Here is a 15,860-nt window from a genome sequence, read left to right on the forward strand (position 1 = left end):
ATCAAAGGTGTGAGTGTTTGATAACAGGTCTTCTCCCTGAGTAAACTTTGCCTTTAAGCAACAATTTTTGATGTAAAAGATCCATCAAGATCCTGTAATTCCCCAAATTATAGGGAAATAATTTGATTTTTAAGAGGTTTATTGAGTTAAAAATCACATACCATATAATTTCACCCATTTAAAAAAATAACCCATTTTTAATGTCTATAATGAAATGTTTTTTAGTATATTCACAAAGTTGTACAATCATCACCATGATCTAATTTTAGAACATTTTTGTTACCCCCCAAAAATACCCAATAACCAAGAGCAGTCACATTTCCCCCAACCTTTTAGCCATAGGCCACCAGCAGTCTATTTTTTGGTTTCTATGGACTTGCCTATTGTGTACATTTCATATAAATGAAATCATATATCACATCTTTTGTGTTTGGTGACATTCTTGCAGCAAACTATTTTTATTCACATTGGGGCATGTGTTACATTTTTTTCATTGCTGAATAAATATTTTATTGTAAGGATACAGCACATTTCGTTTATCCACTCATTAGTGGATAATAATTTGTTTTTCCATTTTTTTAGATAAATAATACATCTATGAAAATTGGTATACAAATTTTTTTGTGGACATATGTTTTTATTTGTCTCAAACATATATCTAGGAGTAAAATTACTGGACCAAGTGGTAATTCTGTGTTTATTTAACATTTTGAGGAATGGTCAGACTGTTTTCCAAAGTGGCTGTACCACTTTTCATTCATTTACACACTGTATAAGTGTTCTGGATTTCTCCACTTTCTTGGTAATATTTGCTCTTTTGACTTTTTGATGATAGCCATTTTAATGAGTATGGAGTAGAGTTTCATTGTGGTTTTCGTGTACTTTCCTTGATGGCTACTGATGCTGATATTTTGTATGTGCTTATTGGCTATTTGTTTATCTTCTCTGGAGAAATATCTACGCAAATCCTTTGCTCATTTAAAAACTGTGTTATTTATCTTTGTATTATTGACTTCTAAAAGTGAAAATCATTCTTGTTTGTAAAGGAATTACTTCTGTAGTGTAACCCATCTTGGTAGTTCATTTGATTGCTTTTAGCTTAAATTATAGAGGGTATTGACTATGTTCCTTTAATTTGAATGTAACTTACAAATTTTCCTTTTATCTACTAATTATGGTGACAGTTTGAGGCATTATAACTTCTTGTGGAAGGGAGATATTTTAAGATAACTCTAATACACCACACAGACAGTTGCCCTACTTGAGGTGTGTCTTGGGAGTAGATGGAAGCATATATCCTATATTGCACAGAAAGGATCAAGGAGGTAACAAAACAAGACCATGCTTTTCTAAGTTTTTTTCCTCAATAGGATTCTTAACTACATAGTTCTGTATCTGTTAGAAAGAGTTAAATGCTGAGCTACTCCATCCTTTCATGCATATTTACATATAATACAGAATCTGAAAACCTTATAATTAAAAAGGGGGCTTGTGCTTTTCATTTTAAAAATTGTACTATAATAGTAGCATTTTAAATTCTATAGCTTCCAGAAAGATGGGCCTGTCCATTTCCTCTATGGTTTGCCCATCCCTAAATGTATAGTTTTCTTTTCAAGTTTGCTTGGTATCAAAGTTGGAACATCTGTTTCTTTTGTTTATGCCAACAGATCTCACAAGCATTTAGGCTTTCATAGAAAATATTCATGCAAATGCCAGCTGGGTGTGGGCAATTAGTTATGTAAGCTACAAGCAGGCTCCCTCTCTGTATACTTATGGGTAATCATTTCTATCCCACCTACAGGTCTCCCTGCTTTATCTTTTTATCATCAGTGTGTAATTAAGCCTCGCTGGTGCAGCCAGAACAATGTTTTGTGCTATGAATGAGATTCTCAGAAGTGCTGAAAATATGTATAATTTTAAAGTCCCTCAACCCTTCATTTAGTAGATTTGACTAGACAATGGATTTCAGAGGTTGCTTTTCAGCATTGAGGAATACATTTTAAAAAAAGAGAAGTAGACTCAGCATACATGAATTCCTTCCAGGGCAGTGCTTTCTGATGCTGAATAAAATCCTAGGTTAACTATGTATTGTACTGTTTTTGCTATAGTAGAAATGCTTCAGCTTTTTCTATTACGAAACCTCAGGCCTCCTAAATATGCCATTTACAATGCAAAAATTTTGATTTGTTTCACATCTGAATGGATGAGATAGAGTTAACTCTCTCAGTTGAACAGCTGTAAAGGTATCAGAAATTAAAGAAATACTAACAGTTGATTAAACTGCATTTAGTTATATTATCTAGAAAGACAGGTGTGAAAAGTCTGTCAAGGTTTTGGATGTTTTGCAAAAATTTGCTAAACATATAAAGTTGGAACTCTTTGAGTTTTAAGGGGTAGTCATTTTTATTTTCCTTATAAATTATTTCTTTAAGACTAACCTTGCAAAGTCAGAGATAGAGGAGAGAAGGGAGGATGGAAAGAGGACAAGAGAGAAAGAGAGAGAGAGGGAGAGAAGATGGAGGGGCGGGGAGGAGGAAATGGAATGGGAGGGTGGGAAACATCCCTGAATACATTCTCCATGAATAAACATTTATTTTCTTAAAGCCATTTGCCCTTTAAAAGCATTGCAGACTTTTAGAAGCCACTTGATAATAAAGCCACTTGTCTTTGTGTCTATGCAGAAAGAATTAAAGCCACAATTGTTTTTTGTTCTTGTTAATTTGAAGGGCATTAAGAGGTAGAGTGAGATTTACCCTGGACCAAATTTCCGGTGTTTATCTTTTTTCACCTGAGTTCTCTGGCCATGTTCCTTTTCTACTTTTCCCCTGTTTTTCTGGGGGCCACCCTTCCACCCCCAAATACCACCAACGTTTGTGTAAACTCTCTCCTTCCCCAATCATTGAGGGGATTATCTGCTGAATAGTAACTTAAACGTTTGATTAGCTGATGAAATTTTAATTAAAATTCATTCTCGTTGGAGTTCCTGTTGTGACTCAGTGGATTGAAGACCTGACATAGTGTCTGTGATGATGCAGATTCAATCCCTGGCCTCGCTCAGGGGGTTGAGGATTCAGCATTACCCTGAGCTGCAGCATGGGTTGCAGATGTGGTTTAGATACCAAGTTGCCCTGGCTGTGGAATAGGCCTCAGCTGCAGCTCTAATTCTACCCCTAGCCCAGGAATTTGTATATGCTGCAGGTGCAGACCTAAAAAGAAAAAAAGTAAAGGAAATTCATTCACATCAAAGTTAATAACTTGGCCCTTTGCTTTTCTATAAATACCTAAGAATCTAACCAAAAAAAGTTTTATCAGGAAAAACAAAATCAAAAACAAAAACAGCTGCTCTACTAGAATTTTAATTGGGGTTATATCTGTAGATCAATGTAAGGAAGAACTGACACTTTAAATATTAAGGTTTTGAATGGTACTTTTTTTTCTTGCCCTTAATTTAGGTGATTTTAATTTTCTTTTGTATTTTGTTATTTTCAAAGTAATATTTGACACACCTTTATGAAAATTACTCCTTTCAATTTTCCTCCTCTCTTCTCTTCCTGAAGGCTACATGAGAGTCTTACACTGCCCAGACATATCTTCAAGAGAAACTGAGGATTTTAATTGTGTGAAAGTCTTCATCTGCCACAATTTCTGGTCATCCTACCTCACACTAAGGCAATATTCTCCCCCCAAGAAGTCACTTCCAACTACTGACTGCATTTGGAGGGGGTACTAGAGCCAGGCTGTTTCTGGCTAATGTAGGAATTTCTCTCATGAGCACTTTTTGCTGTGGGGCTGCCCAGAATTTCTCAGAGCTACACTGTAGTTCAAGGTTCTTCCTATGTAATCCTGCTTCCTTCTCTCTCTCCTTTCACAAGTTCCAGACCTTCTTATTGCGGTCTGAAAGCTCTTCCACATGCTTATGCTCTCTTTTTGTCTGTCATAGTGATTTCCTCCAATCTTCTGGACATCTGCTTTCACACTGGTGTCTCTTTCTCAGACTACAGGAACTGAGAAAAATGAATTTATTTTATTACCAAAGAAATATGCATCAGTTCCTAATTTACTAATAGTTTTGTAAGTCATGAGAAGGTATAAGGACTGGCTTTCACTTTGAGAAGGAGGAAAGGAGAAACAGGTAAAAATTAGAGTGCATTTGAAGGTGTAGAGGTGGGATGTCTAATAGAAAATAGAGGTGGAAAGTAGTGAAGAAGATAATCCATTCTTGCAAGCCTGAGGCTTAAGGTGGGGGAGGAGAAAAACCCAAGATTGGATAATAATTCAGAAATTTTTATTATTTCACTAGACTGACCTATAGTTCTATGACTGCACTGAACTTTTAATGACAAAACAACTGTGATTTTACTATCTAAGAGAGACTACAAAAATTAGAGTCCATCCCAGAACTGAACCAGAGCAGGGAAGAATGGGTCTGCAGGGTAAGCTTAATGGAGAGTATTACAGAAAATTTATATCGTATAGTGTGCTGACTGAATCCTACTCACTCATAGTCAGACATTTGAGACAATGTTAGTTCAACTATATAGCTAAGAAGAGTTGATATGCTTTTTAACATATTGAATATTTTTTTAACAGTTGAGAATAAAGTAGGTTAAAATCAAGTCATGAAAAATTCAGACAATTCTTTGATAAGAGGATTTTAAAGAACAGGATAAGATGAAAGTAATATTACATCAAGAAGAGACAAAATGCCAGGTGTACACTAGCGTTACGTGACTGTTGTTTTCACTTATTGGGTGCAGAGTGTCATTGAGTCAGTATGACTTGAGGCTGAGAGGTGGTAAAGCTCCTTGAGGTCGTTTCATATATTGTCCATCTCTTTTCTGTTATTATTGCCACCTTTGGGAAGGTAAATAAGCAGTACTCCAGCTATAGTCTGGTGGACCCTGGTTTCCTTGCAACTCAGCGAGGACACTGCCATTCCCCTTGCATTTGGCTTAGGTGGAACAACTCACAGTCATCCACAGGGACATGAAAACAAGAGTATATATGAGAATTGAAGCTAGTCCCGTCTTTCTTAATGACTCTGATGTGCAATGGGAAAACTAGAATTGCTAAGATTCGGATCCAAATGAGAAGCTCGTAACACTAAGGAAGTCTGGATTAAGAGGCTGAAAGAATTGTGCCTTGATTAAATAACTGAGCCACGAAACAAATCAACCCACCTGTGCTACCTCGGAAACTTCAAATTTTGTGGGTCCATCAATCCACTTTGAGACAAATTTCTTGCTAGTTGTTACAGAGAGCCCTAACTGATAGAAGTCATAGGGGAAGAACTCTGATTCCAGAGGTAGATATTCCGAGATCTGAATCCTGGAGTTGCCATGATACAGCTATATAACCTTAGGTGAGTTGTTTGACCAGTTTAAGGCTTCATATATTCATCTATTAAATGGAAGTGATAATATCAAGTTTTAACTTCTGTTGTATAGATTACATGAGAGAACATACATAACATGCCCTGCTCATACTAGGTATCCAGTGAATGCAAGTGTCTTCCTTCTCTGCAGCATCACATGGTTTTTATATTTAATGTAAATTTAATTTCTACTTTGATATAAATAAGTAAATTTCTTTCCTTGCAAATACCAATGAGTGTGAAGTGTATATCTAGGTTATTAAGTACTCATACATTCTCTTCATGCTTAATTTAAAGGCGACTAAGCCTCTACATTGTGCAGAATCTGTGCCATTGATCACCTGGCATAAGTGATAATCTGTGAGAAGTTGTCTCCTTATGATAGCACCTAAAACTGTAAAACTTAACTTTCATGCTGCACCAGGAATATCTCACATTCTATCGAGATACTCAATATTTCCTTCCTCTATTCCTGCGCACTGAGCATGCATCAGAAAATTCTGTTCTTATAAAGAAATAGGTGGTTGTCTGTGCACACTCTTTCCTTCCATCTGGTGTCACCTCTAACTGGAACACTGGAATAAGAGGCAATAGTTTCATCTGTTACCGCTTTCACCCCTCTGGCCTTTACCAGGGCTGAATAGTCATCTACTTCTTTACAGATAGGAGAGCAATTTCCCAAAGGAATCACAGAGTTACAGTAACAGAGGAAACATCCAAATGCTAATAGGCAAAGAAAAATGAGATGTGGCCCTGGATGATAATGGCACCAGAGGAGGGATTAGGGTACCTACCCTAGGGCTTTCATAGTGACTTAAGCTTTTTGGGGGGCATCTGCTCTGTTGCCTTTTGGGCATTGCACTAAGAACTGAGGATTAAAATAATGGACAAGGTACAGTTTCTGGCCTTGGAAAACTCGCAATCCAGATGGCGACTATAAAGTAAATCAGAAGTTCCACGTGGCCCTGGGTTTCCCTCTGTGATAACCTCATTAGCACTCCCCTAATGCACCATGCTGGGTGTGGGTATATTTCACTTATATTCCTACTAACCTTAATGTTCTGGCTCTGATTTTTTTCAAACCATTGATTTTAAATTACTCTCATGTTATATAGATCAGATCTATTTATACTGGGCATCTACTAATTCCTAATTTGTATATCAGGAAATAAATCTAAGAAGCCATAAAGGAAATAATTTAGGGGGAATGGAACTCCTGGAAACTATTAAGTTGTAATAAATTGGTAGCTGCCTACTATAAGACCCTTTTTATCTCCAGAAATCAAGCCTTCTTTGCATAGGTACAGTAGGGCTCTTTGGTCGAAAGGCCTTATATACCAGAGTGTCCATTCCATCAGGAAAGTATGGTCTTTTAAAAAATAATTGATCGTGATCTGGTCACTTTCCAATCATCATGACTTTTTGCTGGAGTGAGATTAAGAAATGGCTTCTATTGCACATGCGTGTGTTACAAGACTATGAAATTGGAGGCTATTAGTATGTTGTGTGAAGCTTGAAATGGTTTTCCCCAGTCTGAATTAAAGCTGCTATAGTGAGATAACTTACTAGCATCCACTTCAGTTACCACGATTGGTTTGGAGAATTGAATTCGGAATCCCCAGGGATAATTGCCAGTTCCTTTGACTAGCTTCACGGTTCGCTCACGAACTAAAGAGGAAGCAAAAGGGGCATTCTTTTGAGTTAATCTTTACATACTGCAAATATGATTACAAATGTAGCTAGTATTTATTGCTTGTTTATTACATGCTAGGCCTAATAAAAACATTCTAAATACTTTGCAAGTACTATCTAATTTAGTCTTTACATCTGCTTATGATTATTTTTGGAGAGGAGGAAACTGAGGCACAAAGAGGTTAAACAACTCACCTGAGTCACGTGGTGAGTAGGGGACAGTGCTTACCCCTCTGAGGCAGCACAAAGGGCAGTGCTCCCAAAGGGCAAGTCTGAGGCACTCAGATCCATAACCAATGGAACATCTATTACAAGGTTATAACATACACGGAAAAAAGAAAACAGAATCCTCAGCCTTTAGGTCTTCCAGGAGTCCAGGAAAGCCTGAACAACTGAGCTTCTCAGAAAAAAAAAACAGAAATAGCTGGACCTTGCAGAAATTATAACTGTAAGGTTATGGTGTATTGAAAGTGGAGAGTTCTAGAGACTTTGCAGTAAAAATTCATGAATTTTTACATTAGTCTAATAATCTTTAATTAATGTGGTCCAGCTATTTCTGAGTCTGCTTTTCCCTTTTCTTCCTGCTGTCTTTCTCTTCTGTGTGTTGGGGTGTGTGTGTGTATTTCTTCCTCATAGCTTCTGACTGCTAACAAGTTAATAACTTTATCTCACTCTTGGGCCCTCCTGACTTTTCTGTACCTCAGGACATTTTAACTTTTATCTTAGACTTTCTAAAGGCATTTTCCCAGGCTGAATTCCCAAAAAAGAGAATCTCACAGGATGAAACACGTAACTCTTTGATCAGTTACTCTTCAAAAATGAAGACAAAGCAGAATTTCAAGGCAGCAAACATGGCTCTGCAAGACTGTTCCATAAAGGTAGATGTGGCCGTGGTAGGCATTTTGTCTTCTACAAAATTTTGCATCTTGTTTTGTATTTAGAAAAAAATACATACCTGAATCACCCTAGAGTACAAAACTGAAATAAAACATCTCAAGGTCTTGAGTGATCTCAGAAGAGTCCCTTTCTAAATGCTGAAAATGTAATTCAGTGAAGAATTACAACAAAAGTCTTCAAAATATTAAGTATTTGGTTGTGTTTAAGGGTAAGTTCATCAGAGAGAAGTATTCATGCAATGCTGGGAGAATTATGATCTGTCCCCAACAATTGTATTGGCATATTTCATTGAGTTTTTTCTTTTATATGTTAATTAATATCTTAAAATGATAAAGAATAAATCATAATAAAATATAATGATAAACTTCCTAAGCTCCAGAAGAGAATTATTAATAATAGGCCTATTATTAGGTTTTGGGGAAAAGGTAATTAATTATAAAATAAGAATACTCATGTATTAATAAGGGCAGGGCAAATTAATACCTTAAAATTATAGTATAATAGAATCCCCTTTCATTAAAAAATAGTAATACATTAAAATTTATGGGTAATATATTTTGTGGCTTCTTTTCAACCCTTCTTTTGTATTTTTGTATTTCACTTCTCATTTCTCAGAAATAATTTAGATCTTCCTCTAGGTTGGGGATCAAGGACATTTCTTCTTTAGAGGGTTATATCCTCTAGCTTCATATTTTTTTAAAACTGTCTATTGTAGGCAAAATATGGATAAAATTAGAAGCAATAAAATGTTCAAAGAAACTATTAACAGTTGTATTTTGAGTGGGAAAGGACCCTAGTCCAGCTTCCCCCTTGAGGAGCAATCTCTTTCTTTGCCATCACTGACAGATGGTCTGGGTAGGTGAGTCCCAGATATTTGGAGAGATATTTTTATAAATTAACTTTATATTTTGCAGAATTTGTAAAAAGATTTGTCATTATTTTGTTAAATTTTCTTCCAGATCTTCTGAGATGAATCTTTTTTAAAATTAAATTTCTTTTTTTTTCCTTTTTTTTTTCTTCTTTTTTTGTCTTTTTGCTATTTCTTTGGGCTGCTCCCGTGGCATATGGAGGTTCCCAGGCTCGGGGTGGAATCCGAGCTGTAGCCCCCAGCCTACGCCAGAGCCACAGCAACGCAGGATCTGAGCCGCGTCTGCAACCTACACCACAGCTCACGGCAACGCCGGATCTTTAACCCACTGAGCAAGGGCAGGGACCGAACCTGCAACCTCATGGTTCCTAGTCGGATTCGTTAACCACTGCGCCACGACGGGAACTCCTAAAATTAAATTTCTTTCTTTCTTTCTTTTTTTTTTTTTTGTCTTTTTGTCTTTTCTAGGGATGCACCCACGGCATATAGAGGCTCCCAAGCTAGGGGTCTAATCAGAGCTGTAGTTGCCGGCCTACAGCAGAGCTGCAGCAACGCAGGATCCGAGCCGAGTCTGTAACCTACACCACAGCTCATGGCAATGCCAGATCCTTAACCCACTGAGCGAGGCTAGGGATCAAACCCACAACCTCATGGTCCCTAGTCAGATTCGATAACCACTGAGCCATGATTGGAACTCCAAATTTCTTATAAGAAGTAAAAAGTTAGACGGTCTCTCTCAGTGTTCTTGGATGTGACCATCTCCTTGGCCAACTAGAACAAAAATATCTGCTAAAAACCAGGAGTCAAGAATCTCTGTCCTTAATAATCCAGTATATCCTAATATCAGAAGTTATTCATTCACAAACCTTTACTGAGTATCTACTGTATGCCCAGGTGTTTTCCTATGGTATTAGCACTAGTGGTGAAGACAAACAAGAGATTTTTTTCTCATGGAGGTTACATCCTAGACACTGGCTACCAAGTTTGCCAACATCCAAAGAGAGAAAGCATAAAGTCTCTTTATATGAATTCCTGAAGAAATAAATATTTGTCATCCCAAAATGTCTGAAGAAAATGGTTTTTTCTGGTTAAGACATAATTAGGAAAAGCATGTCGAAGTTGCTGTGTAGGTATTAGTGTATTCCAGCCCTAAAATTCTGTGCTCTGCTCTATGCTCCTGGGAGGATCTGTCATTTCTTAATACGATTCCCATTTGGTAGTCATTTTGCATGAATGTTTGGACTGCCACTTACTGGGTCTCAGTATAATTTAAGGGACAGAACTGGGAAATTCAAGGACACAGAAATGAATATTTTAGCAGTCTGCAACAGGCTGGTAGGTAATCAGGGTAGAAAGAAAATCAGAAATCGTGTTTGTGACCTCTATAGAAATCATTTCTAACAACCCTGCTTGTTAAAACTTCTTGCTCCCTGTAGGTTACACTCTTGATACTAGCTTCTGCTTTTGACAGATTGATTACCCAACAGGTATTTGTTGAATGGAGTATTTTTACTGGGTTCATTCAAATCAAATCATGTTTGTTGTTTTGTTTTTATATTACATGAGAGTGTTAAGATAGCTATTGCTTTCAAGGCTATAGTGGTGGTGTTTTTGTTTTTTTTTGGTTTTTGTTTTTTCTCAATCAGGCAAATTGAGTTGCATCAATGTATGTGAAAGTATAAACAATTCAATAAAGTCTTTAAATGGTAAGCTCAACTGTAGTGCTCTCCTGTGGGAGAAGAGACAATCAAAATGTTTTGCAACATGTTCCCCTCCCATTCTGAAGACAATTTTCTCATATTTTAAGATTTATAGTCTTCAGTTCCCTTGCTGCTGTCTGGTGGATAATCTATGAGTGCCACACAGCTGCTGTGAAAAGCCACAAATGAATGTCATTGTCTTTTCAGAGACTGTGTGGGCACATTTTCAATTATTTTATCCCTCCAGATAACACTTCCTTGGAATCATCATGTTAGATGTAAAATTTCAAATGAAGGGTACATATTTCCATAAATACAACATTACTCATTTATGGAAAAGACCCTAAAATTTTCTTGTAGTTCCAGCAATACACTTTTGTAGTGATGAAAATCTTTGTTTATCTATTTCTCCAATTTATAAAAGAGCACTTTCTAGGTGATTAAGGACCAAACTTTTTTTAAGTGTAAAACTTGTTCTCACAAAATACATGCTGGTAAATATAAATTGGTACTGCAATATCTTTAACATGCCATTAGGTTAATAAAGATATCTTTCAGTTTTAAAATTACTCATTTGCCTCCAACTCACATTTCTTCCCAATCTCCATCTTCTGTTGAGTACTCAAAATCATGTAGTTAAAAATGTGTATCTGATATATGGAACATTTCAGGTCTTAGTAAGAAAAAAACTAGCACACTCTTGAAGTGAGTTTCAGTCCAATAAATAGTTTTATGAAACTCACTTGCCACATTTAAACACATTTTCTTTGTTTTTTTTGTGTGTGTATGTGTGCATATATGTATATGTAAACACACACAAATTTTTTTTGGCAAAATTAAGCAAATTCCCTCTCTCTCTCATTTTTATTTTTATTTTTTTGCTTTTTAGGGCCGCACTTGTGGTATATGGAGGTTCCCAGGCTATGGGTTAAATCTGAGCTACAGCTGCTGGCCTACACCACGGCCACAGCAATGCAGGATCTAAGCCACATCTGCAGCCTACACCACACCTCATGGCAACACCAGATCCTTAACCCATTGAGTGAGGCTAGGGTTTGAACCCTCAACCTCATGGATAATAGTTGGATTCGTTTGCTCTGCACCACAACAACTCTGCAAATTCTTTTTTTTAAACTAGATCAAATGATAGTCAATAAACAGTTGTAGAAATGGTAATAATTGTACTTTCTTACATCAGGTGCTAGCCAAGATACTGTGAGGTACAAATTGTATTTACTCATCTTCTCCAGCTGCCTGTCACAGTCAGTAAATATTGGTCAATTTAGTATGTATAATGTGGAATGGCAATTGTTTATAATTTATATAAAAATATATAAATACACAGACATATGTGAATGTATATTTAATATTTAGTTAAAATTCTCATAAAAATTAAGAAAAGTAAGGGTAGGAGACAGAAATAGTCAAGATGAATGGAAATAGCCCATTATAATTTTTTACATATGTGGTCTTATTTCATTTGTCAATAACATATGAGCAAAGAGATAATAACAGTAAATGAATGGCTTTTCTAAGGTCACATAGCTGATAAATTACTGAGCAGTACTGAGTTCCATGCCTTTTTATGCATTCATTCAAAAAATATGTATTGGCTTCCTAAAATGAAGCAGTCTGCTTCATTTTATTTATTGTAAGCACCAAGCACTCTCCTTGGTGCTTACAAGAAATACATAAGTGAACAAATAGATATCTTAACTCTGAATACCTTATTTTCAGCCTGATGTCTTTTTCATATGTCATCCTAGTACTCAAATAAAAGTCAACTATAGAAAACTTTGTTTCTTTTATTAAAAAAGTTTATTCCTAACTCCTCAACGTCTATTTCTTCATAGTTGATTTATGATGTTGTGTTAGTTTCTGCTATACACAAAAGTGATTCAGATATATATGAATATATTTGAATTCATAGTATATGTGAATATATATTATTTTCCAGATTTTTTCCACTGTAATTATTGAATATAGTTCCCAGTGCTATACAGGAGGACCTTGCTGTTTATCTATTTTATATATAGTTGTTTTTATCTGCTAATCCTAACTCCTAAATTATTCTTTCCCCTTTGGAAAGTGTAACATGTAAGTGATATCATTTGTTTTTGTCTGACTTTCTTCACTCAGTATGATAATCTCTAGGTCCATCCATGTTGCTGCAAATGGTATTATTTCATTCTTTTTTATGACTGAGTAATATTTCATTGCATATGTTTATCTCTTCTTTTTTATCCCTTCCTCTATCCATGGACATTTAGTTTGTTTCCATGTGTTAGCTATTGTAAATAGTGCTACAGTGAACATTGGGGTACATATGGCTCTTTAAACTATGGTTTTCTCTGGGCATATGGCCAGGCTTGGGATTGCTGGATCATATGGTAATTCTGTTTTTAGTTTTTTAAGGACCTTTCTTACTATTTTCCATAGTGGCTGCACAAATTTAGTGTAGGAGGGTTCCCTTTTCTTCATACCCTTTCCAGCATTTACTATTTGTAGACTTTTTGATGAAAGCCATTCTGACTGATATGATATAATATCTCAGTGTAATTTCAATTTGCATTTCTTTAATAATTAGTGGTATTGAGCATTTTTTCATGTGCCTTTTGGCCGTCTATTTATCTTCTTTGGAGAAATGTCGCTTTAGGTTTTCTGCCCATTTTTTGATTGCATTTGTTTTTCGATATTTAGTTGTATGATTTGTTTGTATATTTTGGAAATTAAGCACTTGGTGTTTGCATCATTTGCAAATCTTTTCTCCCATCCTATATTGTCTTTTTGTTTTTTGTTTTTTTTTGCTATTTCTTGGGCCGCTCCCACGGCATATGGAGGTTCCCAGGCTAGGGGTCCAATCGGAGCTGTAGCCACTGGCCTACGCCAGAGCCACAGCAACGCAGGATCCGAGCCGCGTCTGCAACCTACACCACAGCTCACAGCAACGCCGGATCGTTAACCCACTGAACAAGGGCAGGGACCGAACCCGCAACCTCATGGTTCCTAGTCAGATTCGTTAACCACTGCGCCACGACGGGAACTCCTGTCTTTTTGTTTTATGGCTTCCTTTGCTGTCAAAAGTTTATACGTTTGACTAGGTTCCATTTTTTATTTATTATTATTATTTATATATATATTTTGTCTTTTTGCCTTTTCTAAGGCCGCTCCCGCGGCACATGGAGGTTCCCAGGCTAGGGGTCCAATCGGAGCTGTAGCCACCGGCCTACGCCACAGCATATATGACTTACACCACAGCTCATGGCAACGCTGGATCCTTAACCCACTGAGCAAGGCCAGGGATCCAACCCGCAACCTCTTGGTTCCTAGTTGGATTTGTTAACCACCGAGCCACGAAATGAACTCCTAGGTTCCATTTTTTAATTTTTGTTTTTATTTCTTTTGCTTTTGGAGTCTCATCTAAGAAAACATTGCTACAATTTAGGTTAGGAAATGTTTTGCCTATGGTCTCTTCTAGAAGTTTTATCACATCATGTCTTATTTAAGTCGTTAAGCCATTTTGAGTTTATTTTTGTGTAAAGTATTCTAACTTCATTTATTTACATGTGGCTTCTCAGGATCTATTTTAATTTTCAAAAATTCCACTCTGAATTCCTTATGTTTTAGACTTAGAGTCTCATGCTTTCTCCTCAGTAAATTATTAACCTCAATTAATTCATATTATGAAATGAGTATAGATATTCTAAATATGCAACATACAAGCATTTTATTGTCTTATGCATGTGCATAGGAACTCATTTTGATTTACAGCTTTTCATCATTAAAATCCTCCAATGCTGAATTTCATATTTATAAGAAAAAATTAAGGAAAGCTCTGTTTTACTTTACAGATAAAACAAATGATGAGCTTATATAACAACAATTAATGTTGTCTGCATAAATGCGATTAAGAAAAGACTAAGCACATTTTGATTTCTGTACTGAAAATGTTAAGTACCTTTTTGTAGAATCTATCATACTTATACCTGTCACTTCTCCCTGTGTATCTTTAGCAACTTCCTCCAATGCCTGGACCACAGTAGGCATGGTGTTTGTTGAGTGCATGATTGTATGATTAATTTAAAACATCACTTTTAACCTGAATCTTTGCTTGCTTAAGTTAAATTTTTTACTCTTAATCAAAGTTATTTATTTATAATCAACCAAATTTATAAAACCTCTACACCTTAAATTTTTTAGCAAAGGTTGGACTGCAGTCATAATTTTACATGGTGAAAGTTGTAATTCAAGTATAAATTAAAAAAAATTATTATGCAGTTATTGCATTAGGGAACTATATATGGTTTTAGTAAACCAAATTTTAATCTCTTAAAAAAAATCACGAAACTATTAGAATATTAATTACATCTCTAAAAACACATGAAAATATTTGTTATTAAATGAGAGTATAATTATTAAGTAATTATATTACTAAATGTAAAGCAGACCATATAGTCTTATATATCAAATTATATACACAAATATATGAAAGGCATATTTCATATGCACATAAAAACAGGACTAGACCAATATATAAAATAGACAATTCAGAAACAAAATTGATCATATTTCAGTATTGGAAGAATAAATGATAATTTGTTACTTGTTTATACTCTCCAGTACATTTTTAGAAATAGTATTTTTTTACTTGTAGAATGAAAAAGACTTGTTATATTAATCTTTACTCCAACTTTAGAATTAACTATGCTATTTTTGAATGAGCAGTTAAGATAGTTTTTATTTAAATAGCTTCGGATTCTTTCAAATATTAAAAGTACTGTATATAAATACACACACACACACGCATACTTCTCTTCAAATGCTCCACCTACTGTACAAGTTTGCTAACCTCAGAGACTGGCCTTGTTACCAGTTCTCCAAGACACACTCATTTTACCGTAATTGTAGGATCCTTACCAGCTACTGGTCGGGGTTTTTTACTAAGACATCTTGGACTGTCCTCAGGATTCCCATCGTCCCCTTGAAAAACCCATGCTGATGAATGGAAATTCTCTGTGTAGAATCCTTTTTCTTTAATACCAACTCGAAAGCCGAGATCCACAGAACAGCCATCCTCTGAGGTGACTGAGGGGGAGAAAAGGTGATAACATGAATTATGGCCTGGGAAGAAAGATGTACACATATTGATGGCCAAGGTGAGAAGGAACCTGAATGTGTGCAGGGGGCTAAGTCAATACTAAAGGCAGAATGTCATCCTTGAAAACAAATAGCTACATTTGTTAGTTCTCTCAGGAAGAACTTACATAGTCCCAAAATAATCATAAATAAAATAGGTGTTGCTTGAGGGACTAAGCTGTGGGAGTCAATA

At 35.9% G+C, this 15,860-nt stretch overlaps 2 protein-coding genes across 6 annotated transcripts in view; one reads left to right on the top strand and one right to left on the bottom strand.

The window, feature by feature from the left end:
- The window catches only part of MACIR (macrophage immunometabolism regulator), a 790,687-nt gene that overhangs the window by 246,355 nt on the left and 528,472 nt on the right, over positions 1-15,860 (top strand). The window lies entirely within an intron of this gene.
- The window catches only part of LOC102165335 (uncharacterized), a 133,607-nt gene that overhangs the window by 76,554 nt on the left and 41,193 nt on the right, over positions 1-15,860 (bottom strand). For both annotated transcript variants that reach the window (XM_085014195.1, XM_085014196.1), the window contains 2 exons: positions 15,449-15,616; positions 6,941-7,042 (listed from right to left, as the gene is read on the bottom strand). In XM_085014195.1, the coding sequence (XP_084870321.1) occupies positions 6,941-7,042; positions 15,449-15,616 (270 nt within the window). The remainder of the gene's footprint in view (positions 1-6,940; positions 7,043-15,448; positions 15,617-15,860) is intronic.

The sequence above is a fragment of the Sus scrofa genome, chromosome 2 (genome assembly GCF_054392235.1).
Source record: "Sus scrofa isolate SSC_HxYL_T2T_F1_AM1 chromosome 2, Sscrofa_HxYL_maternal_Yorkshire_Landrace_v2.0, whole genome shotgun sequence".
NCBI lineage: Eukaryota > Metazoa > Chordata > Mammalia > Artiodactyla > Suidae > Sus > Sus scrofa.